Genomic DNA, 22,633 nt, shown 5'->3' with positions numbered 1-22,633 from the left:
GTGCAGGCCGACGGAGACCGCCGCCGGGCGCCCCCACCCGCGGAACCCCCAGCGCCGGCCCAGCGCCGCGGGGGGAGGGGGTGCCCCTCTCGCCTAGGACCCCCAGCCCCCCACCGCCCTGAGAAGTTCAGAGGGCGGCATGGTGGCACCCGGGGCGGGGGAGACAGAGCAGGGTGTCCGAGCTCCTGGCATTTCCAGCCGAAGCTCTGAGTCCCACCCCCACCCCCCCCACTCTGGAGCCTCCTGTGTCTCTGCCTTTGCTGTAATGCTGCCCTTGGGGCTCCCCCGAGCAGGGGGTGGCAATTGTGCCTGGGAGGCCAGACCGGGAAGGACAGGCGGCGGGAGCAGGGCTGGGCGCATTGTGCACTCAGTGTGGAGGCTTGGGGGGTTGTGGCCACATGCGCGGCATGAAGCGTGAGTGCCAGGCGAGGGCCGTGTGCGCGTGTGGGGACCGCTGGGCGTTTGAAGCGGGCTCGCTTGCCACCCCCTGAGCAACGTATCAATAGAAAGCCCGTCTCTGGCTGGTATTCTCCATCTTAAAAATCCGTTTCGGAGCTGGCAGGTCTGGGAGGAGGAGAGGGCTGTCTGGGAGCGCTGGAATGGGGGTGTCTCCTTGGCAGCGGGGTGCTGGGAAGACGCTGCCAGCTTCAGGAGCCAGGCTGCTCGGGGGTGACATTAAAATGCCCTTTCGGTGGTGCCACCGTGCCACGCTCGGAGCTGGAGACACTGGCCCTTTGGGGCTGCGGGTCCAGGGGGCGGACGGGGCCGCCAGCACCTTGCTGCAAGCCCCCAGCGGCCCCTGACCCTCCCTCCCTCCCTCCGCCTCCCTCCATCTCAGGAGAAAAGAGGAAACAAAGAGAGAAGAGAGGGCAAGAGGAGGATCATGGAAGAGAAGGCTCTGGAACAGTCTTCCCTTGTTCTGCCTTGAAGCCCTTGCCGGCTCCCTGGCTCTGCCCGGGAGACGCAGCCCCCACCCCGGCGTCGCGAGGGTCCTGTCCCAGCCGCCCTCAGAGACCCCTGCCCTGGGGCCAGCGGGCGGTCGGGTCCCCTAGAGAGGTGCCGCGTGGTCTCCGGGAGAGAAGTTTCCTCGGCGGTGGGGAGAGCCTGGCCGAGGCCGGGCTGGTGTAGCGTTGATGGACAGTTGCACACGTGCACGCACGTGCACACTCACACATTCACACTCCACAGGCGGGAGCACACGTGGGCAGCAAGGAGCCAGGCAGGTAGTGAGTAGCGTGTGCCTTATTTACACGTTTTGGGAGAGAGAATGCTGGTTGTCCGTGGCCCTGGACGTGGCCGCCCCCAGCGCCCTCCGAGCCTTAACGGCCTCCTCGCTTCCAGGCACCCCGAGTCTCCATTCCCAGACCACGCAGGCTTTTCCTCGAGAGGTCTCCTCCCCAGGTCTGTGTAAAGATCCCCTGTTCTTGGAAGAAACTTTCGGTCCGACTTCAGCTGGAAGCTCTGTCTCGGTGGCGAAGGCGTCTGCCCGGCCACGCTGCCGGTTCCGGCCCCCGGGGGGGTGTCAGCCAAGCCCTGTGCACGCACACCTGCCTCCTCCTCCTCCTGCTTCCGGGTCCCCTTCAGGACCCAGGTCAGCGCCCCACGACCGCACCCTTCCCTGGGCCAGCCAGGGGGGCTGATGTTTTCTGAGGCTGAGCTGTGGGATGTCTCAGGGGACTGTGTCCCTCGGTGCAGCCAGGAGGCCCGGCCCCTCCCTCCCTGGGAGGTTAGAGAGTCCTCTGTGGGAGGCCGATTGTCCCGTATCCCCGCGGCGGCGGGATCTTAGAACAAAGGCTCAACCAGGTAAGCTCGCTCCGGTTGTTCCCAGCCTGTGAAGGGTCAGAGAGTGGCCACCAGTAACCTGTGAGGTGGGGAGTGGAGTGGGGCAGGTGTGGGCCAGGGCTGGGCTGCGGTCAGTCTGAGAGCTACTGGCACAACCACGCTCCGAAGTCTTGCTCTCTTGATCCCCAAGTAATCCAGCCCTAGGCAGCCAGATGTCATGAGCAAAGCCAAGTGCACTCGTCAGTGGCTGAGATAAGCAAACAGAGGGCGGGCCGAGCACCGGCGGCTGAGCCGCAAGGTGTCTGTCTCCCCCTCACACCCCCCTCCGTTTCTCTCCCACTTTCTGTAAGTGGCCCCCATGGCCACACACACCCCCCTTCGAGGCCTTTCCGGGGACGTGCCCACAGGGCTCCAGGGCCGCTGCGTTCGCGGGTTAGCCCGCGTTGAAGCGGGAGCGAGTCAGGAACGTGGGGCTGGTACCTGTCGCGGCCGGGCGGGGGAGAGGAGCGCGTGGCCGAGCCACCTGTTTTCCCGACAGCTCGCGGACGATGAGCCGCGCCACCGAATGCCAACCAGTGACGGACGGCCTACTACGTGCCAGGCTGGTGGGCCCAGGTGAAGCCTGTCCTCAGACAGACAGGCCTTTCTTGGCCTTATTCCGTGATTTCCAAAGAAAGGCTGGTGCTTCACGCTTCCTGGGAAGGATTTGGGGAGTGTCCCAGCGGGGCACGGGGGAGCCGCCCCCTCCCTCTTGGGGGAGTCAGGCTGTGGGGCCTCCTGGGCTCCAGGCCTACCTGGTCCACCGATAGAAGCATGCTGCCTGCATATGAAGGTGTGAAATGAGGGGGGGCTCTGTAGCGACGACCTTGACCCCAGCTGCCCGCGCTCGTACCCCAATCCCACCAGGCGCCATCGAGGTGACCTTGAGGGAAGCTCTTAACCTCTCAGCCTGCACGTCTGCCTTTTCATAACCGGATGACTCTGGAAGAGGTGGTCTCACACAGACCCTGTCCTGCTCGGCCGCTCACTCGCCCTCCCTGTCTCGTGCTGTTCTCGGACGCCAGCTGGTGGGGTTTAGCGCAGTCAGACCTGGGCTCAGGGTGCGGACGCGTCCGATCCCTGTGGTCTGGCGTCTGGGCCGACAGGCTTTGTGGGACCCGAGGCTTTGCAAGGGGCAGGAGACCGTGTGGGCCCAGGGCTCTGGGGTCAGAGCGGGGCTGAGCGTCGGGGAAGGTGGCGGCATCGGTCCTGAGGCTGCTCGAGCGCCCGGCCGTGAGCAGGAGGGGAGGGGGGCGGAGGGGCTACACGGAGGCCGGCCGAGGCAGGAGGGAGGGCGTGTGGAGGAATGGGATTTGTTGCAACAGAGACGCAGAGCTTCTGTTGTTACCGCGAGCCCCAGGCCGGGCTTGGCCTTTCTTAAGGACGTGAGCCCCCCACGCGCACACCCGTGACGGCCTTCCGGCCGTGAACAATGAGCAGAGTGCCCTTGCGGCCTGCTGTCGCTGTGGCTGGCACGGCCGGGCCGGGAGCCGGAGCCCAGATGAGAGCAAACCCCGGCCCCCTTTGGGGAGGGGTGGGGGTGCTGTGGACGGACAGGGCGGGTGTCACAGAGCAGCTGGCGTGGGGGTTAGCCCCCAGAATCCCACCGGGACCCATCACCTCAAGTCTGTCCTCTCCTCCTGAGATCCCGCCGGTCCCGCTGTAGAAAACCCAGCCCGCTCCCTGAGCCAATGTAACTAGACTGCAACAGCCCCGTTGTGTGGCCTGCTCTAGACTAACCTTGGGCCGATGACCCCACTCACCTGGACTCCCCCACGGGTGCCCTGCACGCTGGAGTGCGAGCGGAGGCGGGGTGGGGGTTCAGGAGCACCGGGGTCTCGTCCCAAACCGGTCAGTTCACGACACACGGCATGTAAGGCGGCTGGCGGGTTGGTAGGCCACCGGAGAGGAGCCCTCCGGATTCCCAAGTGGCCGCCTCCTGGGCAGGAGAGTGCCGTGACACCCGGGGAGGGGGGGGGGGGGCATCAAGCTGTAGATCGTCCTCGCCGACGGCTGCTTCAAGTCCGAAAGCAATGTGCTCCTCCCCGCGCTGACTTCAGCCTTCCCCGATAAAAAGAAAGGTAATTTTCTGCCTTGGGTTGTATTTATTACTAAAGTTATCAGGCCCTGTAATCAGTATTAACATCACCGTGTAAAGTAATACAAAACTAATTACAAGCTAAACTGAATTAGACACATATGGCAACCGTGAGCCGGGCTGACAGGGACGCGAACCGATTTTCGGCGGTGGAGAAAAGCCCCGAGGACACCCCGCGTACCCCGAAACCGGCAGCCTGAGGGTCCTTGCCACGGCAGGGCCGCTTCTGCTGGCCAGTGCGGCTCCCACTGGGGATGAGGGAGGGGGCAGCAGGCGGGACCCGAAAACACCCGTCCCTTCACCTCTCGGGCGACCCCCCCCCCACACACACACACGGGGAACAGGGGCTGACACCAGCAAGGGGGGTTCTTGCGCCACGCTGCCCGCCAGGAGCTTCGTCTGGAGCAGGAGGCGGCGAGGCCAGCAGCCCCGTGCCGTATCCCCACCCTCAGAGTTAGGAAACCGAGGCTGGGGGAGAGGACGCAGCCCCTCTGGCGGCCCAGCGCGTAAGTGACAGACCCCTCCGTGTGCTCCCAGGTCCGTCTGACGCCTGAGACACCCGAGCTCGTGTCTCTGTTAAGACGGAGTGAACACATGAACAGCGGAGGGGAGGCTGGTGCCACTGAGCAGCCAGCAGGGAGGCGCCTGGGGCCGACGCGCCAGACCCCCGAGCTTCGCGGAGCGCCCCTGAGCAGCCCGTCGTCTCCCGCGTCTCCCGCGGCGGGGCCCCGTGTGCTGCCTGCTCCCACCTGCCGGCTCGGCTTTTAGAAGGGGGGGCAGCAGGGCACGGGAGCGTCTGGCATGACCCTGACCTTGCGGAGCCCTTCCCACCGCGAAGGGCGGGTGGCCTCGAACAAGTCCCCGTGTCCACCCGCCGGGCATTGGAGAGTGGACACTCTCAGGAACAAAATGGGGGTCCGGGAGGGAGCTCTACGTCTGCTTGACGGCTGAGCCCAGGAAGCGGGCAGGGACACACACACACACAAACACACACGCTCACTCAGCTCCGTGCGGCTTTGGGCGTGATTCAGACAGCGCTGGGGAGGAGGGACCAGGCCCCGCTCGGGGTCTTCTGGCAAACGCAGCTCCCCCTTCCTCTGTGCCCAGGTTCCACCCTGGGACACCTGCCAAGTGACTGGGGTGAAGCTGCCCTCTTAGCTCTCGGGCAGTGTTGGAAGACGCGAGCTTTCCAACCCGCTTGCTCTGATCCTGGCCACAGGGGTTTGGCCTGTGTGCTCCTTGTGCGCGGTTTAACGACATCTACAATCTGGCGGCTGGGAGGAGAGTGGGTGGCCGCACCGAGGCCCATCTCCTGGCTCTGTCCCCATTCAGATGCGCGGGGCGTGGCGTTCCCAGAGAGCCTCTCGCTCCGGTCCTGCGGGTTTAGGGAGCGGGCGCGACCCCCTCCGGGAGCTTGGCCTTCACGGCAGCGACTCCTCCAGTGTGCAAAATGGCTCTCATGGGTGGTTCCGGAAGGACACGGAGTTACTCCCTCTGGCTCTCAGTGATGGTTTGGGTGTCTGAGGGTCGGAGAGGAAGCCGAGGTATATTTATAAATATTATCAGTAGCGGACTCAGCACCCCAGGGTGTTGGTGCTAAATCTGACAGCGAACAAGGTCCCGGAGAAGAAACAGAGGCAGGCTTTCAGAAATAATCTGCGGCTCTCAGACGTGAGTCCCCGAGCGCCGGCCCCGCCAGGTGCAGGAAAGTTCCCGTTCCCTGCCTAGGGGCGGAGTCAGACGCGAGCGAGCGGGGACGTGGCATCCAGGTACTCTATTTCCCCAGACACGACACCTCCCTTTGGTAGAGCTGGCTGGGAAGGTTTCTGAGTCCCCCCCATCAGGCAGAGTCCTAATCTGTTGGAGGCGGGGCTGGGGGCGGAGCGTGTGCTCTGGGAGGGAGGGGCATCGGGCAGCACCCTGGTCCTGCAGACCTGGCCTTCTGAGCCATGTTGGAATCGTGAACCCGTGTCCAGATCAATGACTTAAATTCAGCAGAAACCACACTGCTCTCCTCAGTCAGTTACGGTGACTTCCCTTAATAGGAGACAGGAAGCAGTAATGTCTGGGGGGCCCCCAAAACCCACGAGCTCAGCTCAGAGGGCGACCTGCCTGCAGGGCCGTCCCATCCAGGGTCTCCAAAGTGCCACTCCCAGAAGCAGACCCCATTTCCGCTGGGCAACTGAGAGGACACACGGCCGTGGCCTCCTGGTCTGGATGCAAGCCAGTCTGAGGCAACGTTTATGAAAGCAGCATGGAACTTTCCAGAGGAGGAGCAGAGGGTGTGGGGGGCCGCGGGGAGGGGCCACAAATGGTCAGCTCTCTGAAGCACAAAGAATCGGGACTGAGGGCTAGAAGGGGGCTTCGTGGCTGAGGGAAGAAGCGGCCCTGGTGACAGCTGCGGGTCACAGAGAACTGTCCCATGGGGAAGTGGCTGCTCTTTCCCGGGGGGTTGGAATAGACACCGTGAGTCCCAGCTCCACAGAACCTCGAGCCCGCATGCATGGACGGCGGAAGGAAGGGACCCGGGAGGAGGCTTCGCAGCAGGATGGGTCAGCTCTCCGCTCTGCAGCCGGGCTAACAAACGTCCCAAGGTGCCCGGCTCCAGACCAGACCTTTCGCTGTTGCAGAAATGTTCTTCCCCAGCAGGAGAGTGATGGAAAGGGCACACACAGGGTGAGGGAGCAGAGTAGCCCCACGTGGCCCCCCTAACCCTCTCCCATGTCCGTCTGCCCTCCCTCTCTCCCCCAACCCGGCTATGTGCGGATAGCTTCAGAAAAATATGCATGCTTCTTCAAGAAACTTTATCTATTGGGGTGCCTGGGGGGCTCAGTCAGTTGAGCGTCCGACTTCGGCTCAGGTCATGATCTCATGGTTGGTGAGTTCGAGCCCCGCGTCGGGCTCTGTGCCGACAGCTCCGAGCCTGGAGCCCGCTTCCGATTCTGTGTCTCCCTCTCTCTCTGCCCCTCCCCTGCTCATGCTCTGTCTCTGTTTCTCGAGAATAAATAAACATTAAAAAAAAAAAGTTTTTTTTTAATGTTTATTTATTTTGAGCTAGAGCGGGTGCAAGCTGGGGAAGGTCAGAGAGACAGAGGAAAAGAGAATCCCAAGCAGGCTCCTCGCTGTGCAGAGCCCGACACGGGGGCTCGATCCCACGAACCGTGAGATCATGACCTGAGCCAAAACCAGGAGTCCACCACTTAACTGAGCCACCCAGGCTCCCTGGGAAAATGTGCCTGCTTTTCCACAGCAAAAGGGCATCCAAACTTTGCTCTTTGGGGCTGTCCCTTTGCCAAGGCCCAGACCCGAGCGAGTCCCTACTCTGGGGACCTGTGCTCTGTCTGTAGAACGGAGATGCTCCGACGTCGTGCCTCCTCGCGGGCCACAAGCCGGGAGGCAGGACCTCCCAGGGCTGGACCATACCACGAGCGGCAAATGCCTGCCGTCATAAGCTGCCAGTCGGCGGTGTTTTGTCATAGCGGCCGGAGCAGACAGACCCCGTGACGTCTGACAGGCAGAGGTGTGCCACGTTTTTGAGCTCGGTCCTGGGAATGGCCGGCTCCCCCCATGACCTTGAAGGTCTTGCCGTCTTCCCGAGCCTGACGCAGCAAGAGCGTCGCCCATGGGCGGCCGCGAGGATCAAGGGACATGATGCAGCCGGTGTGAGGGCGTCTGGGGCACAGCAGCTGCTCAGTTAGTGTTACGGTGGCTATTGAGAGTGGTGAGCGTAAGTGAGCCCTTGCTTCCAGGGAAGCCGTGTGGAAATTGGGATTTAAATTCCTCCTCAGGAACATTTGGGGCTGGCCGACGCCAAGGATCCTTTAATCCAAATGCCTCATTCTTCAACAATGCACAGTTTGCTTTCGGAAATACTGTGTGGCCTCCTAAATCAAATTACACTTGCTCAAGGCTTCTCGGATGACCCTTTCAAATGCATTAAAAGCAAGAGCCTCTCCTACTGACTCATGGATTCCAGTCCCTGGAGAGGACTTTGGTTTGGGATTAGAGGAGTCAGAAGTGACTTACCTCCAACCTCCAGCTTGTCAGAGCAGCGGTGCAGGGAAGGGCATAGGGGTGCAGGGCATGGCAGCAGGGGTGCAGGGCAGGAAGGCAGGGCAGGGTGGAAGGGATGCAGGGTAGGGCATAGGGGTGCAGGGCAACAGGGCTGTAGGGCAGGGCATGGGGTGTAGGGCAGGGCAGGGCCTCAATGGTGCAGGGCAGGGCGGCAGGGGTGCAGGCTCACTGTGGGTCAGGAGCAGGGCTATACCCACCACGCACCCCTGTTCTGTCTACACACGCCCTCTGGGAGGGAGGGATGTGAATGGTGCCCGTTTGCTCCTTTATAAACACAGAAAGGGATGCAGAGGTGGTGAGGAGGGACTGACAGGCGTCAGGCTGGGTGGGAGCCAGCTGTCGCCCCAAGTCCCGCTCGAATTCTCTGACCTCCCAGCGTCGGCTCGGCTCCCAGGCAGCTGTAGCAGTTCCGAGGCACCGTCCACAGTTGGCAAACCCCGTGGGAGTCACCCAGAGCCCGATGTTTACCAAGACGGCCTCCCAGCCACGCCTCGGGGGACGCCACAAACGCTCCCAGCTCCCCAGCATGGCTGCAGGGCTCACGTCCCCAGGCCTGCCCCCAGTGCCCGTGCGCGGAGGGTCGAGGAGGGTCGAGGGTCGGAGGGGGTCCCAGGCGGGTGGAGCCGAAGCAGCTCGTGGGTCCCGGGGTCCTCCCGCCTCCCGAGTTCCCCGGAGCAGCGTCGGCCCCGTCGTCGCAAACTACCTGGTCTTGGGTTTCTCAGCTGGGGAGCCTGACGGACGTGGTGCCCTTCAAATCTCCTTTGTTTCCTTTTTTTCATTCTTTCTATCTGCCCATCTGGACCCTCATCCTCCTCGAATGGGGCTCTGGTCGGGGGGGGATTACTTTCGTGTCCAGCAATACCTTCTGAGCACTTGTGCGTCCGTATCAACAGCAGCAGCGGTCACGAGGGGCGGCAGGGGTCCCCGGGGGCACGAGTCCCAGCCCTGCCATGCACTTGAGCCCTGGTCACTCAGCGGAGGGGCCTCCCGAGTGCGTGCTGTCTCCCGCCAAGCGGGGTGACCGGGAAAGGCACCGTAACTGGGCGCCAAACCCGCTCCCGCACTAACGCGCTCCGTCTTCATGGTACCCCGGAGAGAGAGGTGACTGTTATTAGCGAGCCCGTTTCCCAGATGGGCAAACTGAGGCACAGCAGGCCCAATCGCTCACAGCTAGTGGCAGAGCCAGGGCTCAAACCCAGGCCGCCTGACCTGAGTCTGCGTTCTCCGTGCTGAGCGGCTCGTCCGAGACGCCTCTCTCTGGCAGCGGCGTGTTGGCCACTAATAAGAGAGTTTTCATTCACGCTCGGTGCCCGGCCATGGCGAGTGTCCAGGAATCGGCTCCCGTGTTGGTGTCGCTCCTGTCCCGGGCTGCACGGCAGGCTGTATCCAAGCCCCTGCCGCTTCTAGATGTGCGGCCCCAGAGTTCTGTAGACGGGGTTGGGCTCGACTGGAGATTCTTTCCGCCAAGGAAGCGGCCACTGCCCGCAGTGGGATTTGAGCGTGAGTGATCCGGGCCAGCGTGGCTCGCGGCCCTGAATCTGCCGGTCACGCGCTGGCAGGGGAAGGAGGCTGAGCTCCGGTAGTCGCGTGAATGCTGCCTCTCGCACCCGGCCTGCGCGCGTGTGGCCTGGTGTGACCTGCACGGGCGGGCGGGCTCGCCGCGGAGCCTGCAGTACCGGCTCACACTGGGAGGTGGCGCCCTTCCCCAACGGTTGGAACCTGCCACCTGCACTCCCTTGTGCCCCTCGGGAAGACAAATCAGGAAACCCTTCGTTGGGGTCTCACACCGGACACCCGACACTCGGGCCAGGACCATCCTGGCTGTCATCGTCCCCTCTCCCAAAGGGCGTGGAACAGAGACAGACGCCCTGGGAAGGTGGTGTCCATCTTCGCCGGCCCCGGGAAGGCCGGATCCTTCCAGTCCCGGTTCAGGAAGGGAGATTTATTTTCACCCAGGCAGAAAAGAGTGTGGTGAGTGATCTGGGGAATGCTTCCCAAACTTCCGGGGACGCTTAGTGGGAGGGACTGAGGACGGACGGACCCTTCATCCCCTAAAGGCTCCTGCAAATGCTAAAGCCGCGTTCAGGTGCTCGACCCAGTCAGCCCCGTGCCTCGGAGACGTGCGCGTGTCCTGCCGTGATGCCGCAGAGGGCTGGGGACTTACGCCAGGCTGCCCTGACCCTCCACTTGGGCCCCAGGACTCGGGCTCCTCTCTTGCCCCCAACCACACACCCCAAGGCCCCGCCCAGCTCCACACTCCTCATGGGCCGGGCACCTTCAGCTCTCCTGCCCAGATGCCTGAGCCCAAACCTAGACGCAGCTCCTGCCCTGCCCTCGGACCCCTCCCACCCCAACCCGGGGGCCCACACTGGTGGGTGCTGCACCTGCCAGGAGGCTCCTTTCCTCCCAGAGGCCTTAGAGCACCTGCCCCACCTCCCACCCCCCCATCCCCGGGGATTCCAGAAAGCCTTCCCCTTCCCACCCTTTTCCTCGCCCCTCCCCGCGCTGGGGCTGGAGACCCCTTCCCGGCTGGGCTCCAGTGCGGGGGCGACAGGGTTGGCGTGCAGCGTGGAGCCTCCACCCCCCAAGTAGGTCCAGGGCAGCGAGGGCGAGGGCTGAGCGCGCGATGGGGTGGCCAGGGGGGTCCCAAAGGGGTGCCCAGGCCTCGCTCAGTCCTTCCGGCCGCCGGGAGGGAGCAGCGGCGCCACCAGTCTGGACGCTAAGGCCGCCGCGATTTTAGGACTTGGGGGCGGTGGTCGGCTCTCCTCCTTGAACACCCATCTCAACCCCTTGGCGACTGGGGTTTGCAGGCCTCGCTGCCAGCAGCCAGGGGGCGGCGGGGAGCCGGAGCAGAGAGGAAAAATCCACCCATTTCCTGGGCAGATTGCGTCGGCCGCCGCCCGGCCGTGTCCCCGCCTCCCGGCCGCGGCCCCCGCGCGCAGCCCGCGCGGCGCTCAGAGCCCGAGCCGGAGCCGGAGCCCGAGCCGGCGGCGAGGCGCGGAGCGCGGAGGGGCGGCGGCACCGCGGACACCGGGCAGCGGGCAGCGGGCAGCGGCCACCGTCCCCGGCGCCCGGGGCGGCGCAGCCATGGCCGGGGCGCGCGGGGCGGCGGCGGCGGGCGGGCGGCGGCGGCGGGCCGAAGGGGCGCGGGGACTCGGCCGGGCGCCCCTGCCCGCCGCGGTGCCCGCCGCCTGAAGGCTGCCCGGGGGCGCGGAGCCGGCGCCGGCGCGCGCGGGCGCAGGAGGCGACTCGAGGCGCGATGTCGGTGCCGCTGCTCAAGATCGGGGTTGTGCTGAGCACCATGGCCATGATCACCAACTGGATGTCCCAGACGCTGCCCTCGCTGGTGGGCCTCAACACCACCAAGCTCTCGGCGGCCAGCGGCGGGACGCTCGACCGCAGCACCGGCGTAAGTCCCCGCCGCCACCCCGCGGGCCCTCCCGCCCGCTCCCTCCGACCCCGACCCCTGGCTGGGCGGCGCCGAGCGGGGGCGCGGGGGCGCGGGGGCGCGGGGCCAAGGGCACGGGCAGGGGTCCCCGGCGGCGGCTCCCCCACGCTACCGCCGGCGGGGGTGACCGTGCCCCCCGCGCTTGCCCTGCCTGCCGGCACCCCGCCCCGGTCCCCCAGGGGCGCGCCTCCTTCCTTTGCCGGGGTTTCCTCTCGGGGCAGGGGGCCTCAGGGACTCGGAGGCCTGGAGTCCGCATCAACTAATATTAAGTCCCTCGCGGACAAGGTCAGGAAACTGAGGCAGGGGACTTGGGGACTTGTCCAAGGTCACTCAGCAAGTAAGGGGTGGGGACGCGGTGCTCCACCCTGTCAGGGCTGGTCCAGCCAGGGCTCGAGCGGAGCCCGCCCTACTTTGTCAAAGCCAGACGGACTGCCGGAGTGGGCCAGCGGCCGTTGGGGGAGCTGGCGGCGGCGAGTCCCCAAGCCGGGTCCCTGACGGTCCCGGCCCTGGTGGCCAGGGAGGGTGCAGTGGCCCTGGGGGGCACTGCCTGTGGAGCTGGCCCCTCCTGTCCCCTCTGCCCCTCTGCCTTGCCTCCCAGGTGGCTTTTCCTCCCTCATCAAGGCCTTGGGGGGGGGGGGCGGGTGGCGAGTGGCCGGGGCGCCTGTGGGCAGGCCTGAGTCGGATGTTGGCTGGAGCCACTGGGAGGCAGGCCGAGCGGGAAGCAGCCCTGAGCGGAGGGGAACGGAGGAAGGAAGGACCCCAGGCGGGCCCCTCCTGGTGGGGAATGAAGGGGGGGCGGGCAGGAGGCTCCTCTCCCACCTGGTTTTTGCTGCCCTGGGCACAGGTCTCCGTGTGAGCCCCTCCTGAGACCCTTGTCACGTTCACCTGCCGTTTCAAGTGCTTCCTTCCAGTGCTCTCATAATGACTTTGCTCCCGGGTCTGGGTCCTGAGCCTCTGGGGTTGGCAATGAATGAAACAAATGTATGACTACTATAGGTTCTCCTCCCGGCCGGGCTAAAAATAGCAGGGAGGTGACCTGAGGCGCCCGGGCAGGCTGCCGGGGAGGGTCTGTGCTCAGGGAGTGTTTTCCCACAGCAGCGTCCACCCTGTGCCCCTGGCGCTCGGGACCGGAGCCGGGCGGCAAGGTGACACCGGCCACACGCGGCTCCGGTTCCTTGGTGGGTCCTTGGGCATACCCCGGGACCGAGGCTGGGTGCAAACGCCATGCCGCCAGAAACTTGGTGACATCCACTGAAGGACCGCGCGTGGCAGCCGGGTCGGAAGCCTGGCGCTTCCTCCGGCGGCCTCTGCCGGGGTGCCGGGGACGGTCGGGGCTCGGGGCGTTGCGGCTCTGGGCTGACGGGCGGCTGGATCCCGGGTTCTGCCGCGGGTGCCACATCCCTTCGCGTCAGGGACGGCGGAGCGAGGCTGCGCCAGCCACCCCTGCTTGCCTTGTGGGGAGGAGATCTTCTTTCTGAATTACGTGCTGCGAGTGAACCAGCCACTTGCTTTCCTCCCTGGCTCCTCGCCGGCTTGCGGCCTCTTCCCTCCCGTCCTCCTAACCTATCAATTTGGTCAGATGCCAGAACTCCAAACATCCCTGGAATTTAAAAATGCCCTGGATTTGAAAAAAAGAATTAAGAGAGTCGTGTCTGTTTCACTTCCTTCTGGCCCTGGGGACCCTGATAGGAGATCGCCCCTTTGTTCTCGGGGGCCCCTTTCCCTCCCCGTGGTCAGAACCAACGCGTCTTTGGACCGTTTCTGCCCTTTTTTCCTGGAGGCTGGACTCTGACAGTCCTCCCCGGGTGTCTTTCCTGCTGCACTGCCTTACGGTCTGACCTCTCTCTCCCTCTCGCTCCCTCACCACCCCCCCCCCTCCAGGTGTTGCCCACCAACCCCGAGGAGAGCTGGCAGGTTTATAGTTCTGCCCAAGACAGCGAGGGCAGGTGTATCTGCACAGTGGTCGCCCCCCAGCAGACCATGTGTTCACGGGACGCCCGCACGAAACAGCTCAGGCAGCTGCTGGAGAAGGTGAGTCCGTGTGGGGCGTGTGTGTGTGTGTGTGTGTGTGTGTGTGTGCGCGCGCGCCCACACCAGCACCAAGCCTCGGCCAGCCTGCAGGGTCTGTCCTGCTTCAAGACCTCCCTCTTTCTTGGCACGTCCACACTCAGAATGTTTGTGAACGAGTGACTGAGTGAATGGATGGGTGCAGAACCCCCAGGGATGGCCCAGGAGGAGACGAGTAGACCCCGCCGGTCGCTGCAGGCTCCCCTGAGGAGCCACGTGGGAGCGGGGTGCGGGGACTCGGGGTGCTTTCTTTCGCTGCCACCACCTCTCGGTCCCTCCTGGCGATGCCCTAAACCCGCAGTCCAGGGGGCTGGGGGCTGGCGCGGAGCAGCTCCGCGGGGGGCGTCCTTGCAGCCCTTTGGATTTTGCCCCTGGGGCTCTCCCCCTGCCCCCACCCCCCCACAGCAGGCCTTCGGGAGCAAAATCACACTGGGTCCTCACCTTTGCACCCACTGCGAACGGCACCGTGTGGCTCAAATACACACTCGGAAGCCATCGTTCCAAATAATCTCCACGAGGATCATGTAAACTTGGTGAGATTTTTCACCCCGTTTCAAGAGTGGAAGTCAGAGGGTGGACCACCTGTCCCGAGCCAAGCAGCTGGCTCTGGGGGGGAGGGGAGGGCCGGCACTCAAACCGCGGAGCGGCGCCCCCGCCTGGCGTCCTCTGCCCCCCCCCCCCCCAAGAGCTGTGCACGCACACACACCACCCACGGACACACATGGACACAACACGCACACGCCATGCACAGGGCCACCTACACACCCCCCCACACACCACACATACCCCGTGGACATCCCACGTACACAGTCACACACACCCACACCCCACAAACACATCACACACACGCCAGTAAAACTGTACGTTGGCAGTTGTTGAGGACACGAGAGGAGGCGCCGGCCGAGCCGCGAGGGTCTTGGGGCAGGTCAGGTCGCTGGCAGGGGGACCACCTTGTGGTGCTAGGTCAGGACCTTTTCGTTTGGGCCCCGCCCAACCACCACCCCTCACACGACCAGGTCCCAGTTTGCCCTCAGTTTCCCGGAAGTGTGGAGGGAAGGGGGCGGTGAGCGACTCGGGGCGGGGAGCGCTCCCAGCTCGGCTCATGGGGAGGAAGAAGGGAGGCCGAGGCTCTGGGCGGCGCTGGGCTGTGGCTCCCGCTCCCCTTTAAGGACAGTGTGGTCTCTGTTCTCATCTCTAGCCCACCCAGTACGTCACTTGCAAAGAATTAATGTAAAACGCATTTAGCAGATTCCACAAACGTTCATTAACACCAAACTAGACCAAAGCCTAATTGGGCCTTTAATTATTCAGAATTGCAGAGGCAGGAGGTGGAGCTTGAAGGGGCCTCTGGGACAGCTGAGGCCGGGCTGGGGGGCGGGGATGGGGGCGGGGCCGAGATGGGCCGAGGGGGGCGGGGCAGGGGGGGGCGGGCGGAGGGCTGGGCTGGGGTGGGGGGGCCCTGTCTGGGGGCCGGGCTTGGGGGCCTGTCTGGCGTCGCGGCTGGGGGTCCGGGCTGAGGGGCGGGGCTGGGGGGGGCGTGCTCTGGCTGGGGGGCGGGGCTGAGGGCCTGGCTGGGGGCGGGGCTGGGGGCCCGTGAGGAAGAACCCCGAGCTCTTGGGGGAGGTGCTTTCTGAATTCTAGAAAGCTCTCAGAGCCGGTAGAGCGCCGGCCCGGGAGCCCTCTTTTCTGCCTACAGACGCCACCGCGCCACGGCTTAACGATTTAAGGCCCTATTTTACACCCCGGTGGGCACCGTGTTTTCAGAGGGCAGCAGCTTTTGTTGTAAAAGAGGGGGCTTCAGCGTTCTCGTCGTGGGGCCTCCCTCTGGTCGCCGCCCCCCCCTTCTCTTGCCGTGGGGAGCGTGCACCGAGCTGTGCGGGTCTGATCGTGCGTGCCGTCGGTGGGGCCGGGGTCCCAGCCGGCCACCTCGCGTCTAGTTCTGTGTCTCCCAGGCCTGGCTTCACGTGAAACCACCCGGGGGGCTTCCCGCGGTGGAGTCGTGGGCCGCACGCCCGGGGCTCTGACTGTCACTGGCCCGGAGCCCTCGGGAGGGGCCCTGGCGGCAGCAGGCAGTGCCTGACCGCTAGCTAGCCCGGTTCTGACGCGGGGCCAGGGGGCGGGGGGATGAGGGCCCCCGGAAACCCACAGAGTGGAAGGGCCTGCGGGGGGCCGGGGGCTCTGTTTCTGTTCCCCTCGAGGAAGCCACCTGCCCTGAATTTGGAAGCGTGGGTTTTGGAGTCAGCCCAGGCCTTGGATCGTGGCTGGCCGCCGTGTGGCGGCAGACAGTCTGCTCGACCTCTCTGAGCCTGGCTCTCCTTATGCAGAAAGTGGGACCGGAAATAGTGTTCGCCAACCGGGGTTTCATCGAGCTTGAACGGAGTAGTGACGTGATGGGCCTAGCCCACTGCCTGGAACACTGAAGACCAGTAAATAATTAGCGGTTCGCTAATCCCTGGAGGCCGGGTGTGTCTGTTGCTTGTCGCTGCCCCTCCCCCGCTTTCCCAGCTCCTGCTCCCGCGCTGGGCAGAGCGTGGGGGAAGGGGGGGGGGGGTCGGTGTCATTTAGCAGCTGCGTGACCTTGAGCTCCTAGGTCTGCTTCTCAGGGACCCATCCAGCGGGAGAGAGGGTGGGTGGCCCCGGGCGGGGTCTTCCGGCGCTCCTGGGAGTGGTTGTGCCCTTCCGCTTTTTGACCCGCCAGAGAGGAGGGTCCACCCTCCCTCGAGGTGGGAGAGGCAGAGGGAGAGTCGCGTTTTCTGTTAAGGCAGCTGGGTAGCTTGGCATCCTTAAATTTTGTTTTCTAAATCTTAAATTTGATCTTATTTAAAATTGGTTACAAGCCTTCCTTCCCTGGCAAATGAAAAGCCCGTTGTGCAGCGTGTGGCCCCTGTTGGCAGTTCGACACTGGAGCCGGCGGACCCAGTGGCTTCTGCTCTGCCCACGGAGGCCCTTGCTCCTGGGGAATCGGATGTCCCAGGAGAGGAGGGGAGAGGGGTCTGGACTGGAGGCGCCATTTGTGTTCCTGCTCCCAGCATTGTGGCTGCTGGGGGGACACTCCCCACGTTATGATGTGTGGGCCTCCTGCTGTGGTTACAGGAGTGAATGAGGCCCAGCCCCCTCCCACCCCCTGGCTGTTGAAGCAGATGAGTGGGTTACTGCCCTGCAGGCATGGCACCGACAAGGTAGTGCTGTTTCCAAGCAGTGTGCAGCCACTCCTGGCTTGGCGTATCCTGGAAGCCTCCCCGGAGGAGGTGGTGTTTGGGCTGGGCTTTAAGGTAACCAAAACTCACGAGTCTTCTCAAAGGGAGTGCTGTAGTTACTCAGTGTGAGGAGGTAAGACAGCTGGTTATTCAGTGCGAGGAGGGCAGGGAGAGAGAAGGTAAGAGAGCAAATATATTCCAGGTCCCCGTGAAACGTCTAAAGAGAAAGGATCAGAGAGAGTCAGAGTCACCCACGTATTGTATTTTACAAACGTGAATTTTTAAACTGAGTTTGTGTGTTACTTTTAAATAACTAACCGTAAAATTCCGGGCACTTCAAAGTGCTGCAATGAGTAATGTCAATTTTTCTCCCACTGAGAAGCCTTCTAGATGTGCTCTTTTATTTTATTTTATTTGTGGGGGTGGAGGATGCACAGGAGGCACAGAAACCGAACCACTACCAGCTTTCCACTGGCCAAGTCCGGCTACGTGTCATACCCAAATGATTCTGTTTCTAAAAGGGAGAGAGTTTTCAAAGGCAGCGGAATAGCAGAGCTGAAAGTTCACGGTTGTAAAGGTGTCGTCCTCCCTCGTAATTGGATTGGACCCTGGGGAAAATGACCCAAACTCCGCTGCAGCAACCCTGAGCTCCGTTCTGCCTCCCCACCGCCCCAAATGCCTGTGCCCAGGAGCACGAGCCACTTTCCCGAAAATAAAACGCTCTGGCAGGTGGCGGCACTGAAACTGTTTTCTTTCAAGCTCCCTGGAATCCTGTTGAATATTAAAGTTCCATCTTGAGGCGAGACTCAATTCTGATCTGCCTGCAAAGATGTACAACAGTGATTATTCATTTGCTGGGTGATCGATTCCTGACTGTATGTTCGGAATGTACATGTTTGCAGAGCAGTCATCTACCTGTGATACCGCGGGGCGTGATGGATGGTGTGCAGGATGGGGAAAGGGGTTGATGGAGAGTCAGGGAGAACAGTTCTCTTGTTCCTTGGTTCCATGCTCCTGCCATCAGCCTTGGCAACAGGATGGCTGGGAGATTTAGGAGGAGAGAGAGGCTCTTCCTGGGGTGGGGGCAGCCCAAAGGCACTATTCGTCTTTCTTGGTATGCGTGCCTGCCTAACTGGTTTCATCCTGCAGAGTAGAGAGACTTAAACACAATCCCTGACACAGGGAAGAAAAAGAGTCACCCAAAGCCGTGTGCCTGGAGCTGTGCGTGACCAGGGAGGACCTGACGCTCCTGAACCCCTGATTGGCAGCCCTGGCTGCAAGGAAAAGCATTCCGGAACGTGGCAGGCGAAATGTTTACCAAAGCAATTTGCTCTGTTTGGAGAGTCCTTGGTCATAACACTCCCCGGTGTTGGTGATTAACTAGTAAATGATGTGTGGGCCGCTTCTGGTTCCCTGTGTGTTGGCCATGTGGAAAAGGTCGCGGTCGTGTATTAGAAGGCAAATACGATGGGCGGGCACCTGCTACGGCTCCTTCCTTGAACCTGTTGCCTTTTTGACAGGTGCAGAACATGTCTCAGTCCATAGAGGTCCTGGACAGGCGGACTCAGAGAGACTTACAGTACGTGGAAAAGATGGAGAACCAGATGAAGGGGCTGGAGTCCAAGTTCAGACAGGTGGAGGAGAGCCACAGGCAGCACCTGGCCAGGCAGTTCAAGGTAAGTGTGTCCCTCCTCCTCCAAGACCGGGCTTGGTTTCCCTTCAGGCTTCACCCCTTCCCTCTGGAAATAGAAACCGGGAGCCCGGGGAGGAGCCCAGCGAGAATCGCCCTTTGCAAGGGGGCTGCTGTCCTTGGAAATAGGCAGCCTGTCCCCGCCCTGGTTTGGCGAATGACACCTTGAAAGGGGTGGGTTGAGGAATGGCTTTCAGACCCCCGTGAGCTTCTGAGGCGGGGGGGTGGTGCGGGGGGATCCCCAGACCTGGCTTCTCGAGCCAGGTCACAGATTAGCCGGGAAGGGACATGATTGGTCGTTGTCATTCTCAAGCTGCTGCAGGTAAATCACATTAGCCAAGGATTAGCTTCATTGATTAGAGCCGTTTCTGAGCGGGGATCACTCAGGGCAATTTTTCACATCTGACCTAATTTAGCTATGACAAGGCACACTGTAGATTTGCAGGGAAGAAGGAGAGAGACACCAACATCTTTCTCACTTCCTGGTAAGTGTTTCTCCCCCCCCACCCCCACCCCCTGGGTAACTCTGGACATTAAAGCCAGAGTTGGCCCTAAAATTATATATACATATGTAGAAATATGTATATATACATTTCTACTTTAGTCAGCTTCAAAATGTTCAAATTGAAAAATTATACGCACCTCAATTAAGGTATACATGCATGTTAATTAGCAATCTAGCCCAGATATAAACGAACAGGTCAAATTACACAACCCTGCTTGACTAGAAATTGCTGATGCTCTGTCTTCCTGTCCTTTTTATGCTAATGTTTTCCTTTGATGTGCTCCCTGCATGAAGCAAGAACTAATCCGCTTTTAAGAGCAATACATTATATAGGCAAAATGGCAGGCTAACGAAGTCATAAATCTATATTATAAATAAAACGATAGCAGGCCTGAGCCTGTTGAGGAGAAATGAAGCGATTGCGCACGTCGGAGGCAGGTGAACACGTCCTTGCTCCTGACACGTCATTGCGAATTATCTCAGAGAGAGATTTTGACCTGCTTGACCAAAAAGAGTTTGTGTCTCTCCCTGAAAGGGCAGCATTCATTCCCTTCTCCGTGGTAGACTCAGATTCCCCTAAAGAAGAGGGTGCCTTTAGCCGCCGAGGGCTAGCCGCGCCGTGCTGGTACTGTGCACGCAGGCATCCCCCTCCCGGTTCCAAAACTGGGGGCAGTATGGCCCCGGGGGAGGAGAAGCAGCCCCTTGCCTTTTACCATGCTTTAATTGCACTGAGAATTTCAACAGGAATTGCGAGGGAAGCTCTGTAACTGTTAAAGCAGTTGGTTTGGACGAAATCTAACATCGCAGTGTGATTTTTTTTTTTAAGTGACCATGAAAATATTTGTCTATTAATGGCTGTCTGTTTAAGGCAAGCTAGTGAGGCAGCTCTTCAACAGTATTTCATTTTCTTGCTTGCAGGGCTAACTTAAAAGCGTTTTTTCAATGCTGCACTGACTGAAGAGGCAGTCCACTCCCATGTAACCATGAAAGAGGGTCAGAGAGCTTGGGCACCATGCAGTTTTGCTATTATTTTCCAATACTTAGCACCATATCACTAAGGAACCTTGAATACAACCAGGATCCTCTTTTGCATGTGACTGTAGATGCATTTCATGGATAGTTTGAACCCTTGTCAATGCATTTTTTGAAAAAGAAAAAAAAAAAAAGAAACTTTGTGTGTGTGACTAAAAGCATGTAACCTTAAGATGTTGCATTCTAAACTGACAATAAAGACTTTCCCAAATATGTTGGTGTTCTGGAGACTGTTTAATATGCTTTTCTACCCCGTTTGGACCAGAATACATAAGCCTATAAAGAAAGCAGGAAGGTGCACACCCTCCCTCACCCAGGGAGAGAAGCCAGGCCAAGGCAGGGTGTGGCAAGTTTTTGCACGCAGAGCACTGAACCCAGCTTATTTTAACCTTGCAGGCGATAAAAGCGAAAATGGATGAACTTAGGCCTTTGATACCTGTGTTGGAGGAGTACAAGGCCGATGCCAAATTGGTATTGCAGTTTAAAGAGGAGGTCCAGAACCTGACGTCAGTGCTTAACGAGCTGCAAGAGGAGATTGGCGCCTATGACTACGATGAACTGCAGAGCAGAGTGTCCAATCTTGAAGAAAGGCTCCGTGCATGCATGCAAAAACTAGGTAGGACCAGAACCCTGCGGGGGCGCGGCTCTGCTCCGCCCACCTCCGCTCCCACACAGGCTTAGGGAGTGGTGCTGAAGCGGACAGCGCCCGCCTGGCTTCAGAGAGGCCCCGGGCAGGGCTCCCGCCTAGGCTCCCCGGTAGGCGGCACTCAGGCTAGGGCACTGTCCCACCCTGTGCAGAGAAGGCCAGCTCACAGACCCCGTGGAGTCGCACATCTGGAGAAGGCATCAGATGCCACACACCATCTGAAGGATGTGTACGAGCGTGTGCGTGTGTGTGCGCGTGCGCGTGTGTCCCGGGTGAGTTTAGGACACGAGGTCGATAGGGCTGGAAACGTACATCTCAGATTCTCTCCGGGTTGGGGACAGGGGCTGAGGAAACTCCCAAGAGAATGCATCGGGCGTAGTTTGAATAAAAGACAAGAGAAACTCCAGTCACACCACGGTAGAGGACTTGCCGTTCACGGGGAGTAAAGGCACGAGTCCCTCCTAACAGCCTGGATAGAGCAGCAACTCTGAGCCCACCGGCCCCTCCACCCCGTTGTCCTATTCCGGGAAGGACCCCGCCGCTGGGGGAACCCCTTCAGGTTCTTGGGATCGAATACCCGCTCGCCTTGTCAACTCTCCCGTGGATTGCTTCCACAAGTCGTGGCTTGTTAGCGTCTGGGTCCACTCTTCTAGCACGTTTCAGTTTTTCCAATTAATTCTTGGGTTTTCTTACCGAGACTCGCTGGCCCTTCTCACCTACCGTTTTTTGACACCAAGGTGGTTCGTGTCCCTGCCGTGTACTTCTTAGGGTGACGGAGGGTCATTTTGATTTACGAAGAAGCTTCCCTTAGGTTTTTATCTGATATTCTAACTTGATTCCCTTTTTGTTCCCTCTCCCCCCACACACAAAAACACACCCCAAATGCCTCTTTATAAACTTGCAACGTCCCGAAGGTCACAAATACTTTTGAAAATCCCTAGTGCTGTGAGGTGAAAGGGAATGTCCAGAGAGCGAGGAAGGAGTCGGCAGGGCCCCCTCCCCCGCCCCCCGCACCCGTTTGAGCCGGTCCGAACATCCAGATTATCTCAAATGCCGTTCTAGGCACCTCAGCAAAGGCAGACGCTTGTTACATACCTCAGCCCCGGAAGGGACAGCGAGAGGCGTTGGGAGTTTAACCTGGTTTACCGTGGGCACTTACGCCATGTCACATGAGGGATCGTCTGCTGCGTTTTTCCAGTGACGTGGTTCACCGCACCCCAGTGTCGGGGGCTGGGGGACCCGGGACCTGTTCTGACACTGCAGGGGTCCGTGTGGATGTTCGAATGTTCACAATGCTGGGGCTATGTTTAAGACGATGGGCTGTGTGGTTCTTACCATTGGGCACAGGTTTGGGTTTCTAGCCACAATTACCCCACGCTGACCATCCCCTCTCTCTGGCCACACCCTGCCAACACCCCCACTGAGAGGTCTGTCCCAGCCTCTGAGGACTCTGGGGGTGGGGGAGGGCTCTTTGACTATGTTTTCCCCTCGCTGGGATACTGACTGTGTATACCAGTGAGAAATGGCGATGAAACCTCCATGCTTTCCCAGTCAGGGGTCAGGGAGCAACACGGAAATTCAGAGTGGAAAGTTACCAAGGCAGAGAAGCCGCAGGCCTCTCCGAGGGGGATGCCACCCCCTAAAAACACTTGGCCTATTTTTAGAAGCTGCGTGAATTTTCCTTGCAACTTTGAACCTTGGGGCTTTCACGTGGTTCCCCTGGGGCCGCCAAAATGGTTGATTTGGGAGCGAAGAGAGAGGACCAGTCCCGGGGACCGCATTCTCTACGTGTCGGGAGTGCAGCCGTGTGGTCTCGCCTCTGCGTTTCTTTGTTCAGAAACACCTTGACCTGTAGATAGACCCACTGAATCGGAGTCTGCAGGTGGGGCCCAGGGATCTGCATTTAACCAGCACCCGGGCGATTCAGGTAAACAACACCAAAGCGGGAGAACCCTCCGTCTGGGGCAGGCAGTGCGGTAAAGTGGTTAAGTGCTGCTCTGTGGCCGTGTGACTCTCCCAAGGCACTGCCACCTGCTTTATCTGTACGGTGAGGGT

The 22,633-nt window shown here is 61.0% G+C and overlaps 1 protein-coding gene across 5 annotated transcripts in view; it reads left to right on the top strand.

Annotated features, from left to right (window-relative positions):
- Positions 1-22,633, top strand: part of OLFM1 (olfactomedin 1) — a 36,910-nt gene that overhangs the window by 551 nt on the left and 13,726 nt on the right. Inside the window, exons 1-4 of one of the 5 annotated variants that reach the window (XM_078436291.2) lie at positions 10,880-11,402; positions 13,323-13,472; positions 18,226-18,381; positions 20,329-20,548. In XM_078436291.2, coding sequence (XP_078292417.1) covers positions 11,253-11,402; positions 13,323-13,472; positions 18,226-18,381; positions 20,329-20,548 — 676 coding nt within the window. In that variant the 5' untranslated portion in view covers positions 10,880-11,252. Of the gene's footprint in view, positions 1-10,879; positions 11,403-13,322; positions 13,473-13,915; positions 14,042-15,154; positions 15,254-18,225; positions 18,382-19,818; positions 20,146-20,328; positions 20,549-22,633 lie in introns of those variants that run through there. The other 4 variants (XM_078436290.2, XM_081790972.1, XM_078436293.2 and 1 more) reach the window with 4 other exon arrangements.

The sequence above is a fragment of the Panthera onca genome, chromosome D4 (genome assembly GCF_046562875.1).
Source record: "Panthera onca isolate mPanOnc1 chromosome D4, mPanOnc1 haplotype 2, whole genome shotgun sequence".
NCBI classification, from domain to species: Eukaryota; Metazoa; Chordata; class Mammalia; order Carnivora; family Felidae; genus Panthera; species Panthera onca.
Note: the sequence above shows the minus strand (reverse complement) of the source record. Positions and strands in the feature narration are given on the sequence as shown.